Below are 19845 nucleotides of genomic sequence, written 5' to 3' on the forward strand. Positions count from 1 at the left end.
TATAATGCAAAATGATCACCACAATAAGTCTAGTTAACATCTGTCACCATCCAAAGCTATTCTTAATAAAGTAAACTAAAATAAAACTAATAGATGGAATTTGATTTCCATGTGCTTAGTAATGGAAAAGTTAACATTAGATGATTTATCAACCAAATATCGACAATTTCACTTACCTGATAGGTGTCAAATATTAATTTCGGGATATGGTTCATACAAGCATGGATAATCAGAATTGTTACTTATGTTTAGAGGCATTGAAATAGAAATTACTTAGAAATTTCTCAGAAACATAAGACAATGTTAGGCTTGATTGCATTTGTAGAAAATATACCCTCACATTTTTGCTTTAGGCTTAACGAATGACAATCAACGTTTTTGAAAATCATTTGCCAAAGGAAAAGGAAAACCTCTGAGATGAATTTGTTTCTGCAGGGTGGATATAGCACTCACATAAAGATTTAGCTGACAACTAGCAAAAAAGGATTTGGGAAATAAATAGGAGAAACAGCTGTCCAGGAAGGTATCAGTTGCCAGGTTTGCTTGGAATGCAGTGGAATTCCCAGGCCTGAGTGCACTCTGCCAGCTTCACTTAGCTCATTGACGATTGCAGGCCTTTTGAAAATCACATTAGAGGGCCCAAATTTCTAAGTCTCATCTCCTCTTGAAAAGGAATATATATTTGCAGGCTCCCAAAGGATGCATAATTTTGTACCATTGTTAGTGGTTATTACCACCATTTATCTTTCTAGTCATCCACCTGTTCCATTTTGTGTAAGTCTAAATATGCCTCACACTCATTTAAAAATGCCATTCTTGGTTACACTTCAAAGGGCAGAAGTTGGTTAAAATGATCTCACTCCGATGATCTTATTCCAACAATAAAAAGTTTTAGCTTTCTTAGTAGTATTTACTTCTTACATCATCATATATATAAGATTACAAAGATGCAGCATGAAATAAAATATATATATATAATTTTGTTTTGTCTTAAAGATTGGGGTTGTGCAAGACAGTGAATAGTTTTACTTAGCAAATACTTATCTAGCACCTGTATTTGAGCTATTGTTCAAAGATGCTGTACAAATATGAACACATCAGATATTACATGGGGCATTCTATTTCTGATTTATGGCAGACTTCAATTTCCCTCAACTCCCTAAAACTGAAGATATCCTGTTACAAGGCGCCAAGCTAGTTCTGAAGACCTGAATAGAGATTTAGCAGAGTGGAGTCCAGTATTTGGCCAAAGCCATATTGGAATGCGTTGGGGAGGAAGAACTTTTTCCCTACCCTTGTGTTTCTTTATTGAGGCCTGCAAATTAAATTTACAAAAGACAGATGAGCAAGAGAAAAGACAGATTTTTATTCACATACGTATAAGAGTTTACAGAAAAATATGACTCAAGGAAGCAGTTAAAATTTGAGGCTTATGTGCTATCTTAATAGGGGAAGGGGAGGGAGAGGCTCTTACTAAATGGCTTTTTTTTAAGGGAGAGAGAGAGAGATCACACACTCACATGTGCACACAAAGTGGGGAGGGGCAGAGGGAGAGAGAGAATCTTAAGCAGGCTCCATGCCCAGCACAGAGCCAACTCAGGGCTCCATCTCACAACTCTGACATCATGACCTGAGCCAAATCAAGAGTCCGACGCTTAACCGACTGAGCCACACAGGCACCCCCACAAATGTCTTAAGAAAGATTAATGGGCTCTTATGAGACTAGATGAGGTATGCGATAGCTTTATAATAATCTCTGCTTAAATATGGTGACATTTCTCCTCTCCAGTGACAAGAGCCAATCTTCCCTGGTTGCAGAAACTCCTGGAGAATGGATTTACAACCATTAAGTTCTTTGGGGAGTCTCTGCTTTTAGGCAGATAAGGGAGTTCAGGGGGGGAAAGCCTATTCTCAAATGCTGTCAGCTCAAAATAGTTCTACACCTTCAAAAGGAACCGGGGCTAAAGAAGAGTGCCCTTGATCACCCATTGCTGGTGGCCATTTGGGCTCTGGGCTAGCCCTGAGGATAAAGTTCTCCAACTGGAACAGGACAAGGATGGACCCTTTCAGGTCCCAACATACTGTCCAAAGTGGCAGAGATATGCTTAATTCCAGGTTTGCACTGAGGCCAGCCTCAGAAACAAGACCAACACTAGCGAAGTCCCACTACCTAGAACATTCCATTGTATATGGAGGTTTTTAATAATGCCTCATAGAATAGACTTGAACAGAAGCCTGGCTTTTTCAACAGTGCAGAATCTTCTAATCTCCCCTCCTCTACCATAGTGGGAAACTCATATGGTTCTCCTCATCAACAAACACACTCTACCAGGTACCAGACAGTACATACTATTAATGGCATCCTCATTTTGACCACTGAGGAAACAAAGACATACCAAAGTTTAGTAACATTTCCAAGGTCAAGCGGCTGGTCAGTGGCACAGTCGATATTTGTACCTATTCAACTTGACTCCGAAATTCAAGCTCTTAACAAGCAAGCTCTACTGTGCTAGCCTTCTTCCTCGAAAAGCTTTATTTTACCTGAACAAAAGTATAACAAATGGCTTGAAGAAGCTTTTATTTATAGTATTAATGTGACAATATCATAACCTAAAAATTGCTAATAATATCAGCCTCCTGACACATCTTCATGCAATAGATTCGTCAGATCTGGCCATCTCTCCTGCCGTGAGATAACACCTAAAGCAGAATAACACTGTGCACATCATCCATAGGGGAGCCCGACACTTGACTCACACTGTCAGCTCCTTGACAGTCTGCCCCTCCCTCAATCAATACACATAACCTGCCCCAGACCCCAATGTTTCCGGCTTATTGTCACTTGATGGCCTCAGCCAACATGCCACAATATCATCAATCACATCACTCAGAAACTTTACACTTACTCCTAGAAATAGCCACCCTAAAGAAATTTGTAAGTACAGTGGTGATAATGGGTATACTCATGATTTCTCTAGGGTAGAGCTTCATTTGGGGAAAAAATGGAAGTCAAAGTTTGAACAGTTTTCTAGTTTCCTAGATTACTAGAACTAGATAATCCTAGTTTTAGGTTATTCTTACCACTCTCCGCCATAGTTGGACATGGTGTCTCCACAGTTTCAGGGGCTTAGGACACTCTAAGTCCCAGCTAGGGACCATGTTCTCTTGCCTGGGGTTCTGTTACCACACTGACCTTCAGTTGCTGTTGATTTAGAAGTGTATTTGATCCCTTCGTGAACAGCACTGTTATATGCAAGCAACACATTTTTACTGGACACACACTGCACAGCGTTAGTCATAGTGGATACAAAGATAAGTCAGGTATAAATCTCACTTTCAAGTCTCCATCAGAGAGATAAGCATGAAGGCAGAGAGGCACGACAATTCAGGTGTGTATGATATGCCAAGGAGAAGTCAGGAAAGGGTTCATAGCGCAGGAAATATTTGAGTCGGTTCTGAAAAATGGGTAGGTGTACAGCAGCCGCTCACATGATCATTTGTATACTAAAAATTGGCAGATGCCTATTGGATCAATTTCTTTTAAGAGCTACTGAAAATCTCAGGAGATTCCACTGAGGGTGGAGAAGGAAAGAGTCTTAATTTCAAGGGTTCATTCCACGTCTTGTCAATCCATGTCTACATTTGAGGGTTAAAACTATATTCTCTGAGCCCAGATAGGACTGGAAGCTGCATCCTGCCACAGCTTGACCGGCACTCTCTGGGCTTTCTATGCGATGGCGCAACAATGGCGCGCAAACGCCAGGGGGCAATGCAGTTTCACCAAAACTCCTAGGAAATGGCCCAGGTTTCGTTTTGACTAAGAAAGTTTACAACAACCTGCGGCAAAGGTGAAACCCTCAATAAAAACAGTTCTACTAAGAAAAAGAAAAAAAAAAGTTTATATATCCTTTATTTAAAAGCTTCCTCAATTGCCATCCAAATTGCCTTTCGGCATTTGTCCACAGCTGACCGTTTTGCAATATTATTTGCAAAAGAATTAGTTCATTTTTTTTTTCAATACAGCTCCCTGATCTTCCCAGTCCTGCGCTTAAGAAACGGTTATTCTAACCAACCCCTTGCTAGCCGGAGTCACATTGTTGGGACTCTGTGTCTCGCCCTCTGCCCAACCGCGGGCTCTCATCCCTCCGTGCCCATTCAGCGCATCTAGCTACCTCTTCGGCTGGCGCTGCGGCTCCCTTTAAGGTAATTCCATTCCGAGCCTGTGTTTTGTTTCCAGCTCCGCAGCCGCCAGGTGTCTGCCCTCCCTTAACCCCCAAGGATGAGAGATCAAAGGTGTTCCTACATCTGCCTCCTGACCAGCTCTTTAATCTGTTACATGTTCAAAAGAGACAAGTGCAGTATTATGCACTTAGGGAGGGAAACGGGCAGAGTCTCAGAGTGTGTGAACTCACTAAAAGGATGTGGAACATGTCTGTCTACACTATAGCCCTGCCCATGTGGGAGTGTTTCAAAAAGAGCAAGAATATTACGGGCAAATGAAGATCCTTGTTTCTCTGACTGGAGCCCTACTAAACCCAGCTAATGATCGCACACAGACCCACTTGGAGGCCGGTGTTAAGAGCAATCTAACAAGGCAAAGGAAAATACTTTTTAAATTATGAAATGCAAATTATAAGGACACTTATAGCAATTTGGGCTTATTTCACTTACAGCAAAAAATGACAAGACTAAAGACTTAAAGAGACACAACCGAAAATTTTTAAGAAACATTATTTCCAATGGATCTTCTACTTTGCACATCCATAGGACTAAATTAGCGGGGAAATGCATTTTGTAAAACAGGAAGAAGCAAATTCGGTATTAAATCTGGGAGCAATGGTTACGGAGGGGTAGGGACTCTTACCTAGACGTGTGCCCTCACGCACGCACGCGTTCCTCCGCCCACAGGTTTGGTTTCTGGGGTAGAGTAGAAAAGAACTCACAATCTGTTAAGAATTATTTCTGAACTTAAACTTGGGAATAATGTAGATAACTGGAGCACCCACAACTTTCTTTAGATTCCGAGGAAAGCCCGTCGATTGCCACCAAAGACGTAAATGTGAGCAGGCACTGACTGGCTTTTTCTCTCCGTACTCCTGTGCCGCGCATGTGCTGCGCATGCCCAGAAGCAACCTTCCGCTTCCTCTCCTGTGCACGGGGCTTCCAAAAGGAACTGCAGAGGTTCAGCTATGCTGAGCAGCCTTCACAGACAGTCAAGTCGTGAGGCAGTAGTGACCCAATATTAAGTCAAACTGTCCTTCCTCAGTTACAATGGCTTTGAATCAAATTTGTTCACAGTATGTGAGAGGGAAGAAAAGTGGCACAGTTCTTAATGGCTATGGTAAGAAGGGAGCCCTTATCAGCTGCATCAAATGTTTCGTTCATCTACTTAAATATTACTCAGCACTACATCCAGTCACACCGCTGGACTCCGGGAAATCAGTGATCATCAAAGGGTCGTTTTCTGTACATAGCGTTTACAGTCTAGAAGTGGAGACTGGCATTAATGAAACACTCTGAGATAATTGCCCTGAAAGAAACAGTTCTTGTGGGAGAGTCCGCTGTACCAATGGAACCAATCTAGAGGGTCAGGGAGAACTTCTCTGAGAAAATCCTCATAAACTAAGAGCTGAGAGATCAAGAAGGGTGAGGGAGGACACATGTTACTACTCAGAGAACTGAAAATGTGGGGTGGCTGGGAAACACGGAGCTCAGGGTCATGATACAAAGTGAGGTCAGAGGATTGAGGCACACGTAACTATTTCAATTGCTACATAACATATTACCTCAATACATAGCATAGCAGCTTAGAAACAACCACTTTATTATACCCAAGATCTTATGGGTCAAGAATTCAGATAGGCTTCCAAACTGGAGATTAAGCTGGTCTAGGGGGTCCAGGATAGCATTATTCACACACCTGGCACCTTGGCTTCAGTGGCTAGAAGTTTGGGCTCAGCTGAGATTCTTGAACAAAACACCTGTAAGGGGCACCTCCAGCACTGCAGCTTTAAGACTTCTTACTTCACCATTCATGGGCCCCAGGGATAGCGTCCACGAAATGGGAAGTCTTAAGACCTGGGCCCAAACACCGGCAAAACATCCCTTCCACCATCTTCTATTGGTTGGAACAGTCACAGAGATATCACCACCACCACTACCCCCATCAAAGAAAATGACAGAGATGTCACCTCTCAATAGGAACAATTTCAAATACTTTGTGGACATCTTTAGTCAGCCACAGCTTATCCTCTGGACACAAATTATTTAGACTCTTCTGTAAGGCAAAATAGACTCCTTCTAAAGCCCTCCAGAAATCTCATCTCCTTATGGCATGAAGTTCAAGTTTGAGGTGCAGGTTCTTACCACTGAAATAAGGTTCAGGTGTTGCTGAGGATCCTTTAATCCAGTTCTCTAGGTTACTTTTTCTCTATATGAAGACTTGTGAGCGAAAATGAAAAGGCATCTGGCTCCACACACACCAGCCTATACTGATGATACGGAGATGAGATCCATGCAATGAGCACTCTCATTCAGGAGTGGAGGAAGGAGGGGCATGGAGCCATCACTAGTCCATAGCAATTCTGAAGTCCACATGTTGCCAGTTCCTTGACTGGGGGGCCTGGTCCTGTTGCCCAGGGATGACTCTCTGCAGCTCTTACCTCCTCCTTCCAAACTCGTGGTTGCACCTTCTGAGCCATCTATCCTGTTTTCTTAATGTCTTAGCTCAGGGTACCGTAACAAAATACCATAGACTGGGTGGTTCAAACAACAGATATTTATTCTTCCCGCTTCTAGAGGCTGGTAAGTCTGAGATCAGGGTGCCAGCATCATCAGGTTTTGGTGAGAACTTTCTTCCTGTCCTGCAGATGGCCTCCCAAAGGCCCCATCTCCGAATACCATCACACTGGGGATTACTTACGGCTTCGACATATGAATCTGGGGCAGGGGGCAGGAATAGGGGACCAGACTCGGTCTATAGCCCATAAGATGTCATTTGCAACTGATTAATTTTTTCAGTCTGTTCCCTGCCCATAGAAGCTTGGAAGCTTTAAAGTTTCTCATTCTGAACTACCTCTGCCCATTTTTGTCCACACCAATAATGTGTCCAATAATTCACTTCTCTTGAAATCTTTGTGGGCTTCCTATGAATCCTATTAGACTTCACTCTGTTAGACAAAAACATCCACAGTTTTCCTCCAGACAGGCACTTCCCTGGCCTGGGCTCAGAGTCAGGGTGCTATGGGAGCACCCTCTTCGGGTTGTTAGAAGTCCTTTCCTCTCTTTATAAGTTTTTGAGGCACACACTCAAATCTTCCTAAAGTCATAAAAAAGGGTCTTACAACTACACCCCTGAGATGATCCTCGTCCTCAGTCAATTTCTTAATTTGGGAAAATTTTCCTTTGGAAAGGCTAAGACTGTGAAACCCTGTTATCTTTTTTTAAAAAATCAACAAGTCCTAGCTCTATATTTCCTCTAAATTTTGCTTGAAAACTGGACAGTCCCTTTTTTTTTAACACAACTTTATCTGTACTTTATCACATGCAACTGTTTTAAAAAACTAACTGGCATTCAACATGTTCTTCCTGGGAATCTTATTAAAAATCTATAAACTCATTAGGTATATGAATTCATATATATTTAAATACATAATTTATATTAGATATATTTTCTATTTTTCCATGTTATTGCAGGTCATAATGTTGTCAAACTTCCCACCACTACATTGGATGACTTGACTTTCCTTCCAGTCTTCAAGGATAGCCTTTTCCCTGTCCTCCCAGCCTCCACCAATAGTTTCCCCAGGGCCTTCCAGCTCCTTGCCTCAGCTTATATTGTTTGTCAGAATGTCTACACATGGCCTCCATCAGAGTAGTCTCAGCACTTGTAATGCGGTACCTCAGGGTTCTCGGAGGGAGTGATCCAACAGACAGGAAGAGGCTGCCAGGTTCACAGGCCTGGGCACAGACACTGGGAGAGCATCGTTTCCACTTTATTTTAAAGGTCACAGCAGTCACAGAGTTTGCCCGAATTCAAGAAGAAGTGGGACACAACCTCCATCTCTCTGTGGGAGGTAAATGGAAGATTTTGTGGGCATTTTGATTCTGCCTTGAGTGACATCATGAAAGGCTGTGCAAGTCCTGTTAGGGCTTTTGATGTTGGTCTTAAGAATAATGAAAAGCCATTTAAGAATTTTAAAGGGTGGAGGGGTATGACATAATTGGGCTTGCCTTTTGAAAAGACCACTCCAGCTGCAGTATGAGAATGCGTCGGAAAGAGGACATAAAAAATTGAATGGTCCTTTCTTAGTTCCTCTTTCTCGATCCATATCATATTATATAGATTCGTTTGAGCATTGCTATGATAGCTTGCCCCAAGGTGATGACAGTAGAGATAAGAGAACTGCAGATCCTGAGATATTTGGATATAAAATCAATTAACTCGTATTTCCTCAAGTCCATTTACAGCATAACCTTGTCTCCAGCTAGCTGATAAAATTACTTCTTGGGAATCTTTTTAACCGTATAATCTGGAAACCTAAATATTACTGTAACTTACGTATATTTACTCCACACAGCAATGTTCACTAACCTCCATGAAGACAAGCCTCCAAGTAGAAATAGACAGTGGTCAATATAATGAAATGTGAGGATTCTGCTCTTTAGTACCCACAATTAAGACAAGATGTTTGAATTACTTTTGCCGGAATTGATAAAATTCTCTTTTCAGGATGTCAGGAAACACTTGGGAATGATCACTTATTCATTAGATAAATATTTGAGGATTTGCTCTATGCCAGGCATGCTTCTAGTCAAGGGAGTTGCAGCAGCAAGCAAGACAAACCAGGTCTCTGCTCTTGTTCTGCTTACATGTCGATGAGGCCGACAGACATAAACAAGGAACCGAGTGATAAATCAGTGACGTAATCCTAGTAGTGATAACTGCTATAAAATAAATAAATAAAAGAGAGAGAGGGTCTACAGAGTGATTACTGGGTCTGCTCTAAATACAAGAATCAAGGAAGGGCTCTCTGAGGAAGCGACATTTGAAATAAAATGTGAATGAAGAGAAAGGGCTGGTGTAGGAAAGATCTAGCAGGTCAGGGGAAAGCACTCAAGCCAGAGGAAACTGAAAGGGCACCCCAGGGGCAGGCGGAATTAGCACTGCAGGGCACCAGGAGAAGACCAAAGTGGCTAAAGCATCTTGAAAAAGAGAGAAAGTCAGGTGACATAACAAAATCAGCAGGAATATATGACATAGGGCCTTGACAGCTAGGGTTAAAAATTTTATTACTAAATCAACAACGAGATGTCACTGGAAGATTTTAGTGAGCCCTCATCATTCACACTTGAGCATGGATTATTTTAACTCCACTCTCTTAAAACTTATTTTAGATCGTCTGAAATTAATAATTAGGTCAGAGTGGTAGGAAAGAGGGTGGAATAACTTTGGAATTGGAGAACTGTCACAGAAAGCATATCCGGGTAGTGATTTGCTCTGACTTGCAGAAAGACAATAGACACGGTCTGCACGAATCACCCACAAGCTTAGGAATTTTGCTAAACTAAAGATATCAAGTTGAGGGAAAAACAGTTACCTTTTTTTTCCTTTACTCTCTTTTTTTAAATTTCATTTTCAAACATTTACAGATGATGAAAGAGTAAAGGGAGGGGTGGAGAGGGGTAGGATCCATTGTGTGTATATATACATATATGTACGTGTTATGGCTTACCCTGAATTCCAGGCAATGTCAGTGTCAGCCAGTCACCAGGTAATGTCTGTCGTGTGTCCTGGAAGTCAGCGGTGCTATGTGCAGCTTTTCAGCATCAGCATCAACCATTTCTTAAATATTCAATTTTTTAAAAAATATTGGTATTTTAAAATAAAATGTTTTCCCCTCATTCTATAATTTTTGCATAATATTAAAAGTAGCTGTCTAATTAGATTTAGCTAATTCTATATTTTCAACATAGTTGTTTTGCAATATCTTTATAAAGGTCTGTCCTACTATAGGAAAAATCCTGATTTGGGGTTTGAAAAAAAATAGGAGAAGTCTATATGGAGTTGATGAATCACTAATGTTTCTATTAAAATAATGTTAATAATTAGAGCTCTAAAATCAGACCGTTATTTGTTTTTTTAACTTAGCTTTTTCCCCTTATTCAATAAATGTATTACTGGGCTCTGATCCGCCACCACCCACAAATCCCATAAAAATTTGTTTGGATTTTCTTGCTTTACCTGCATAAAGCCTTATCAGAGCACCTTGAATAGGGCACATTGTTGTCCTTTTATCTGAATGGCAGTTGCTGACACCATGGTTATACGCAAAAATAAATATGGCTGAAAAAAATCAATATCATGGCCTGATTTCCCGTATAAGAATCCTACAGCTTAAAAAAAAAAAAAAAAAAACAGCATCATTGCTTAATAAACCGGTGACTCATCCCTCTTGGCATAAGTGGACTTGGCAAGTCCATTTAGGTCATATTCATGGGTGATTTTCAGTGACTGTTATTTCCTGGGTGATCTGTGGATAGCATATTTTTACGTATGACAGTTTTAAGAGGTTTTGAAATTACCGGAAAAATAATAGCAAATGCTAAGTTTACTTACATGTGCCTCGTTCAGTTCAATTATAGCCCCTTTTATGAATAGCTCAGATAGTATTCTGAAGATCAAGATTTTCTTCCCTGGTCCTGAGTGGAAAGAAACATCAGTGATGACAACGTTACGCTAGACCTGATTCATACTAACTTGCAGGAGCAAATTCTTATAGTTTGGGATGTTTTGTGAGCCCATTATCAAACACAGCCATTATTATAAAATAAAAGATATAAACTTATAATTAAATAAATTATATTAAAAACAAAGGTAATAAATACTTAAAACTTTTTCCTTCCTCATCATTTGACTACAGTTTACTTTCCATACTCTTGGGGTTGTTTACGACGACGGTACTTGGATGGCCAAAATACTACCAAATGGTATTGCTCCTTGCCCATCTCTTTTCAACTCCATATTTGCTGATATCAGGCTGGTAGCTTGGGGGAAGTATTTGCCTAGTGTTAAAGTTGAAAGCATTTTAATTTAATGAAAATAATTAATATGACAGTGTGAAAAATAGTTAAACAGTAAATCACAGAAGAGATATAATAATAAATTTATTGTGGAAAGAGCAGATTGGGATGAAACTCAATGCATGATTTTGTCAAATCATGATTGACTTACTAGCTATGAATACAAGAGTTGGACCAAACTCAACAAAGGCGTTCTGTGTGAATCAATTGGCTATATGGAACTTGCAATAAAGAGCATCGTGTATTATTATTTTTGGATTATGTACCACACATCATTTATATCAGTAAAAATCATGATAAACACACCTACATTTATATGCATTCTTTTAGCCCTGGAGAGTCCCTTGTTAAACATTGACCAGACACTACTGGTTCTGCCGGAAAGATGGAATTTGATAGATAAAAGTAGCTTTTTCAGAAAGCTGTAGTGGAGAGCAAGTTTGTCTCTTTGTTAACAATCTGTTAAAATCAGTGTGTGTTCACACTCATACCAATTTGGCTTATCAATTTGGAAAAGAGTTTTGTTTCCATTTTTAACTTGAAACTCCTCTGGCTGGAAAGAGAACCAGAATGTCAACCACATGAAACTGTAAATAGACATTTTTGCTCAGCCTAAAGTATCATGGCTATCACATAGGGTTTGGGGAATATTATTTATTTATAACTATGACCTACCAAAAAATGATTTTTTAATCAAATCATTGAACCCAGTCTAATTTATCTCAGTTGAGTATTTTCACCTTTAAATTCACTGAAAAGGCACGTGAATATCCAGTCAAGAGTAATGTCTACTTGCTTCATGAACAATCTGAAACGCTCAGGGAGCCTTTTCACTGACCTGCAGGGAGCAGGATCACTGAACACATCCGACCAGTAAATGGCCTATGGCCCAACCACCTCAGAGAAGGAAGTTGCCAGATCACACCGCAGTTTTTAACCACCTGCTATATATTACAACAGAAACCCTGCCCCAACATATATCAAATGATCTCTATACATAGCATTAAAGGAAAGTACTAGACACTGGTGTCCTGTTGTGTGAAGTTTCATCAATTCATTATCCAGCATGATTTATTTACAGAAACAGTCATTCAGACAGACGTGGCCTTTGTTTTATCCAAAAACGTGTCAGATCCCTTATTCAGCGAAAAACTCCCCCAGATGGTTTTAGTGGGGGAAATGAAGACACTACTTAGTCTAATCATGGACTGAAAATTACTTTGTTCTCAAAGTTGATATTTGTTTAGTTAAATCCTCAAAATGCCAGCGAAAACTCTAGATCCGAAGCATGCGTGTGTTTTGAGAACACTAGAAGAGTTCATTTGGGTCCATTATATAACTGCCACTTTTTGTTTTTATTCAAGGTGTCATAAAACTGAGTTCTGCAGTTGAAGGTACGTTTTCACAACCACAAAATCAATACTGTTTTGCTTAAAGGTTGCCTAGCGTGGCTTTGTAGCCAGAAAGCGTCTGTGGCAGCGGTGTGTGGTGCCTGTTCTAATCGCCAGCTGTCACCATTCCATCTGTGTCTCTCCTCGTTCTGGTCATTTTATGCCATGAGTCTCTCAGGCCTCCACAAGTGGCATTAACGCTGACCCGAGAGGGCGGTCTTTAGGAGCGCGAACGCGTCTGGTTCTGTTTCCTGATGTGATTGCCTCAGATCCAAGGCTCTTTCCAGATCCCCCTGCTCTCCAGCAGCCATATTTGAGGCTGGACATGGAGTCTTGCCAGGAACCTTGCCCCCCATTCTTTCAGCAGGGCCTTCTCTACAGTGTTTTGGTCCCTTATCCCAATGTAGCTGTCATGCTTGCCCAAGGATGTGGGTGTGGAGTTGTTCAAGCTCCCTGAAGAGAACATTACGTGGTGAAGGCATTGGCCTCAGACGCAGCTTCTTCCTGGGAGGTGTGATCCACCAGCACCCAGGAGGCATTGGGACAACCAGCTTCCTTCAGCGTTATTTGTATCATCCATATCGAGCGAGTGGCAATCCCCCTTTAGCCGTGCATCCAGGAAGCTAAGAAGAAAGGGAAGGGGGGGTTTAAGGAAAGAGGATGGGTGTAGACAGCAGGGTTTTGCTAATCCCCAAGAATGTTAAAAATACCCCATCATCTGAAATGATTAATTGGTTATTGGTATACTATTGATCTCCTTATCCTCATAGAAGCACACAGTCTGCAAGTAGCGAACGTGTAATTTTCCCTTCTTGTGAGTTTCTGTGTCTGTTTTGGGCGTGTGTGTTCTCATGTATCGGGAGTCTGTCAGTCATGCTTCGGAGGTTCTTTCATCCCTACTTAATCAGGGGAGGCTCCTTGGAAGAGGTGGTGGGCTTTCAGGTGAGTCTTCACATTTAAACGGAGATGTGGCTTGATGAATGGGCAATGCATGGAGGCGGGAAGTGGAAAAATGCCAGGGGGTAAGAGTGGTGAGCCCATCTGCTTAATTCAAGCAAAGGGGTTGGATTGGCTGGAGTTTGAAGACTGGGAGATGAGGGAGGAGCTCAGTCATGTACCCAGGGCACTGGCAAACCCGAAATGGGGAACTCTGTGCCTCACGTAGATAGAGTACCATCACATTTTACAAAACAAAGTTGAAAAGGCGATTATTTCTGACATTCTCGGTTGAAAGCATGCCGCTCTTCTCAAGTAAGCAAAGGACCAGGAAAAGGTGCACACAGTGGTGTTTCCGAGAAAGAGGAGCAGAATGATGTCACATTAAGGGCAAGGGGAGGGTACCGTGCCAGTTTCAGGCCCCCACGAGGCCAAGCAGGAGTCAAGTTTCCTCTGCATGGGAACATGGCGTTCTATTGAGAGGCTGTCCCAACCTCTCCCGGCCTAACAAAACAGAGCAGACCCAGCAACAAAATCAAGCAGGCCCATGAGAATGGCCTTGTCTGCAGAAACTCCCAGTGGCGAGTGAGCCAATGAGTTTCAGTTAATTATCTGGAGAATTCCAGATAACCGCTGGTCCTCCCTGGGCTGTTTTGATGTTTTATCAAGGAATGGCTTTGAAGTCAGAGCTTTACGTTGCCTATTTGGCTTAAGCACCGTATTCCACTTGCAACAAAAGGATGGAAAGACGAAATAAATGTTTTGAAAAGCCAGGAAGCCATGAGAATGTTAGATAATCTAAAAAGTGTTGTTCCCCTGAACTATTGGTCTGTTCACCATTTTGCTAGTAACTACTGTCACTACTGGGTAGCATGGCCTAGCTGAACCCCCCCCACCAACAGGTTTGTGTTGTCCAGAGAATGGTGAGAGTCAGGAAAAACAAGGGCAAGCAGCAGAATGACTGCTTGAGGCTTTCTCAGCAGCCTCCTTATCTCTCGGCCTCCTTGGAGCCCCTGGGGCTCACGGGAAGTACGCTGGGGCAGCTGTGGGTATCCGAGGTCAGGCCCACTTCGACAGCGGCTTGAGCATCTCTGGGGCAGCTTCTTGGCTGAGGGCTGTGGAAGCTTGAAGTCTTGGGAGCATGCCTCTGTTTGTTGTAACTGTGTTAAAACACGCGTGCTCAGGGGGCTGTGTGGAGCGCAGTCTCGGGTGGGGGTGTGTGTGGTGTGCTCAACGCATGCGTTCTTGGTGCATCTGGAATGTGAGATTTTTGACCCGCATGCTCAGTGGAATGCGTGTGAGACTATCTCTTGGTTGGAAATCAAACCTCAGACAGTAGTCCTCATGAATGCTTAGCTGATTACTGTACTTGCTGTTTTCCATCTGTGGTATGCACTCAAGGCAGCTTCCTGCAGCTAATTATGTCAAGGAGTATATAAATCAGCAGAGGGGTTCCTCGGCCAGAAATGAAACCTACCTTTTCGTTAAGAATGACTCTGTTTTGGATTTTCGCAGAACTCTAAACATAGTATTAATCATTTTAGGTAGCTTGTCTTTTCAAGAAAACACAATTCTCAAGGTTGTAAGAGAAAAATCCACAACGATGCCCTGTGCTACTTCCCACCGAGTATTTTTGTCACGCACTTTTCTTCTTTCTCTTTCTCTGAAGCAGGGGTGCCCCCTTCAGCATTTTGCAGCTTCACGTAAGCTTTTTAAATCAGCAGAAAGAAAGAGGCTATTTATATCGCATTAATGGTAAGGTTAAAAGCCAAATGTCTTTTCATGTTTTAAAGACTTAAAATTATGCTTAAACAGTAACACACATCAATGCTGTCATGATTTTGCAATGAAGAAAAATATTTGACCAGGAAAAAACTTAACTTTGAAAGAAATAGTTGCAAAGTTTTATCGATAACACTGATGATTTCCCGACTCTAATTTTTGATTGATAATCCCACTGGGAGAAAATCAGGGTAAGAGAGAAACATCCAGAAGCAAACTGGGACAAAGGGGAGGTGGGAGGTGGTTGGCGCATGATAACGGGAGAAAAACCCCTTCATCCAAGGGGAGAAAAACCATTCTGTACCAAGAATCCCGCGACAGTATCTTATAACTACTCCTCTTAGAAGGGATTTTCCCTCTTGAAACTGAAGCAGGGAGAAGGCAGGGAGCCGGGCACAGCTTTCCGTGAGTAGCACCAGTACACCGGCCTCATCACGGAGAAACAAGAACGCAGGTCACTAAGAGCTGAGTCATGTCTGAGTTAGGCCTGTCCTGACATTCTGTAGGCAGCTCTTTCTTTCCAGGGAGGAAGGGTCCAGCCCCAGCCAGCCCTCTTTACCCAACAGACGCGCAGGGTATGTTCAGACATGCAGCAAGGGGAGCTTTCAGGAGGAGGCGTCCAGCCTGGAGGGACAAGATGAGACAGCAGAGGCTGATGACAGGCCCTGGTGACTGATAACCAGGGTGTGTTCTGCCAGGAGAACTTGCCTCCAAAGTGATTTGTTTAGACCTCATAGGTAGGTGAGAATCCAAAATACCAAAATAGCATCAAATTCTTTTGAAAGCCTAGACAAGGGAATGAAGTTTGGCTTTTTTGGAAGAAAAAAAAAAATGGGAACAGATGAGCTGCTATGAAACAATGGAACAGACGAGATGGCTCTCCAAGCCCTGGCCCGCGACCATGTCCTGTGTGGGCTGCAGTTAGCAGTAGAGCTGAAACTTGGGCGAGCAGTAAAATCGCCTGTGTCTCGGGGACCAGTTTCCATTTCATCCCCAAGAGCTCCCCTGGCCATGTGGAGCTTTTGTTTTCCTTTTTTCTTCTTGTCACTTCATTTTATTTAGATATGTTGTAAGGGTCTTACTTCTCCGTGGTAACGGCTCATGAGTCACAATCCCCTTCAGGGCGGGGGACTGAGGACTTTTGTCACATACAAGGTGATGCTTTCTACGGCCTCATAGCCTCTGACCCAGAAAATGAAATGACTCCTCAGGCATAGGAAAAAAATAAGTAAAAGCTTTACTCAATCTTTGTTCCCATTTTCAGAATTCATAATACCCACAGCTTAATGTCTATATTGTAAATCTACAAAAAATGGAGCTGTTCTTCCGATACGAAGCTATGATCTGACTTTACCTGCGTGTTGAATACTGAAATACTCCATCACTTTGCTTAAGAAATACTGTTTTCCATAATATGACATGCAGTGTATCTCAAAATATCCCTGTCAGAGTTTGTTTGGGCTGCTGCAACAAATTATGGTAGATTGTGGTTTACACAACAGAGATTTATCTCCCACCGTTGAGGGGCTACAAGTCCAAGATGAAGTCACTGGCAGATTCCGTGTCTGGTGTGGTCCCTCTTCTGCTGAGTTCACTGTGTCCTCACATGGTGGAGGTGGGAGGGAGCTCTCTGGGATCCCTTTTATAAGCACCCTGAGCCCATTCAGGAGGCCTCCACCCTTCTTGTCTTATTCACCTCCCAAAAGCCCCACCCCCTAATACCATCACCTTGGGGGGTAAGGTTTTGACATGTGAATTTGGGGGGGACATAAATTTTCACACCATAGCAACCCCAAATAAATTTAACATCTAAAAAATATTCCAAATTTATGAATGTCACTTCCTCCCTAGCTGAATTTTGTTCCTTTCACTGTCTTTCTATTTTTTGAGCAAAGCCCATATGCTCAGTCGTCGAGTTAGACTGTGGTAAAACCATTAACAGATAGCTGATGGACCTATTTCTCGTAATAAATTTAGAATGAGGTCTCAACATGTTTACCTTGGGAAATCAAAACCAAACGTCTTTTCAGACCTTTAAGTCAGATAGCTGCAGAGATAGGGAAGGGCTGCCTGGGGGAAGGAGTTCCTCCTGGTTCCACCAGAGTGAAAGGCAGTAAGCAGTGTGTCAGGAAGCTAAAACTGGAATATTGTAGAAATTGAAATCAATACTCAAGAGAGTTGTTTTTGCAAAAAAAAAAAAAAAAAAAAAAAAAAAAAAACCCAGACCTCCTGCTTACAAGGCTAACTTGGATCACCCTACTGAGCAAAGAAATGTTCTCTTCTCAAATGTATTTTGCAGAGACTTATCATATTTTGGGTGAAATTTTCCTGTTACATAGCAATGTCTCCGGGTGGGATGAGCATTCAGTCAAGAATTTACCAAATAGCTTCCAAAAACTAGGCTCCTCCTGAAATGGTAAAGATGACCCAGCGTGACCCAGAAACTGGAAGATGAGTCGAGCTGTGCCTAGTTTCCAGTCTTTCTCGGGGTTACCATCACTTCAGATAGAGTGAACCTCGAATAACCACTGGCAGAAGTTCAGAGCTCTCTCACATTCATCCTTTTTTTTTTTCTTTTTCCTCTTCTTCTCTTCCCTCTCCCTCCTCCTCTACTCCAGCTACATTTCTTCTTCTGCCTTGTGATAGAAAGTGAACAGGGTGCCCCATCAGGCGATAGAAACCCAACCACTAACTGGATGGATTTGGCCCACATGGTGTACGGAATACAGTAGGTGCTCAAAAGGCTCTTGTTCTCTTTACTTTCCCTCATTCTCTGCAGTCTTCCCAAGCCCTCCTACAGCACCCCCCACCCCCCGCTTCCCAGTGTCCAAAGATCTTGAAAACAAATAATCACTTCCACTGGGATTGTATTGTAGCCTGGTGCTGAAAGTCAGTTTGATTTGGGGCAAAGCCATAGACCAACAACCAGCCTAAACCCTTGCTTTCCCACTCTGAGAGAACTTAGAGAGAAGCAGCTAGGAAAAGGGCTCCCCAATTACCTCACCAGAACCCATGACATCTCTGTGGAGAGGGGAGCAGCTCCGTGAGCGAACGGTGCCAGGAGCCAACTCCAAACAGGGGATGTTCTCGTCAGATGGGATTGTCCCCTTACCTGCTCTTCTAGTCCTGGGGGCTGGGAAGAAAGGAAAGGTTTTCAGGCGGGTTCAACAAAGTGTTAGACTAATTTCATTAATATTAATAATATTTTCTTATGAAGTAGTTTATAAATTCACAGTGTTTCTGAATGTGTCATTTGTCAACATTGGAAATTTTTGAATAAGGAGGACTAAAGTGATTACAACCACAGCTATCCAGAGAGCAGCCTTCTGTAAATCCTTGAACTTCTGTAGCCAAAAACTAATAAAGTCTCTGCTGAATAAGAAGCCTTGAGCACCGGGCAACAAATTAGCATGACCCAGAAGACCACTTGTCTGCAAAGCGCCATAACCTACCCTCACCACCCTCTCTGGGGGTGGAAATAGATATTTATAAATCAAAAACAAGCTGTAAAGGAAAAGCTACTAATTTTAGACAATGGCTTCTTTTCTTTCTCTTCTTGTTTTTTGAGAGTGTAAGTTTCAAGGTCTATGTGTTTGTTTTTTTCACTTTCAGCGATCTCCCAGAAGTTGTCAATGTAAACTAAACTTCTTTAAAAGAATAACTACTCTATTGAGCTATGTCAGAAGGCAGCTTTTAAGGACAGTGGTCTAATAGCAGTCTTTGAAGCCAATTCAACAGTGCTGGCAGAGCCACTTCCAGTACTTGGATCCTGAATTTAGAAAAGGGCTTTTGCATTTTATTTTATTATTATTTTTTAAGTGTAAAATTCAGTGTTTTTTTAATAATATTTTTTTATTATATTATGTTAGTCACCATACAGTACATCCCTAGTTTTTGATGTAAAGTTCCATGATTCGTTACTTGGCTTTTACATTTTAAATCTGCAATTACAGTTCTGAACTTACTGCTCATTTTGGAGCATACCATAACAACTGCTAAAATCACTTGACGCTGGGGTTTGGCGTTTGACCTTGGAAATCACACCCTCTTAAGTTATCCATCACACCCATTAAAATTAACTGTGAACTCAACTTGAAGATGATCCCATGTCCATTCGGTATCGAACTAAGATGTTTACATATCTAAATACTGCCGCAGGTGCCTACACGGCAGCTCTGTTGAAGGCATGACTGCCTGAAGTTGAAAGAGCACGCATGCGAGTTTTGTTTGGTTTGGATGACAGAAAAGCCAAAGCATTTGCACAAAAATATGTCAGTGAAATGCAAAATCAGATGCCAGTCCCAACCCCTTGTAGATCTGCAATGTTTCGGAGATACATATGGACGTTCAGGTGTTTCCTAGTTTTAACCCACACGTTCGCTTAGGCGAACACGGAAAGCTACCGGATCTGGCTGCGCGGAGCATAGTGTTGGTGGAATATATGCCCGTCGGGAAGTAGAGGCTAGTTTCATTTCCTTTCAAGCACTGACTTTATAGATGGCCTCCTCAAATATAAACTCCTAACACGAGTTTGGAACAGACTCTATTAGAAGAAAGGAGAGTACAAGAGACATTCCTAGTTTCAAACTTTGTAGCCATGACTTTTTCACTGTGTTGTAATCAGAAGTGAGTGACTGTCTGAGCCACACTTGCC

The 19845-nt window shown here is 42.0% G+C and overlaps 1 protein-coding gene across 11 annotated transcripts in view; it reads left to right on the plus strand.

The window, feature by feature from the left end:
• The window catches only part of DLGAP1 (DLG associated protein 1), an 859965-nt gene that overhangs the window by 741187 nt on the left and 98933 nt on the right, over positions 1-19845 (plus strand). For 7 of the 11 annotated variants that reach the window (XM_034642364.1, XM_034642365.1, XM_034642368.1 and 4 more), the window contains one exon: positions 12447-12476. The exons of the other annotated variants lie outside the window; for them this stretch is intronic. In XM_034642364.1, coding sequence (XP_034498255.1) covers positions 12447-12476 — 30 coding nt within the window. The remainder of the gene's footprint in view (positions 1-12446; positions 12477-19845) is intronic. 11 annotated transcript variants of the gene reach the window in all.

The sequence above is a fragment of the Ailuropoda melanoleuca genome, chromosome 14 (genome assembly GCF_002007445.2).
Source record: "Ailuropoda melanoleuca isolate Jingjing chromosome 14, ASM200744v2, whole genome shotgun sequence".
Classification (NCBI taxonomy): domain Eukaryota; kingdom Metazoa; phylum Chordata; class Mammalia; order Carnivora; family Ursidae; genus Ailuropoda; species Ailuropoda melanoleuca.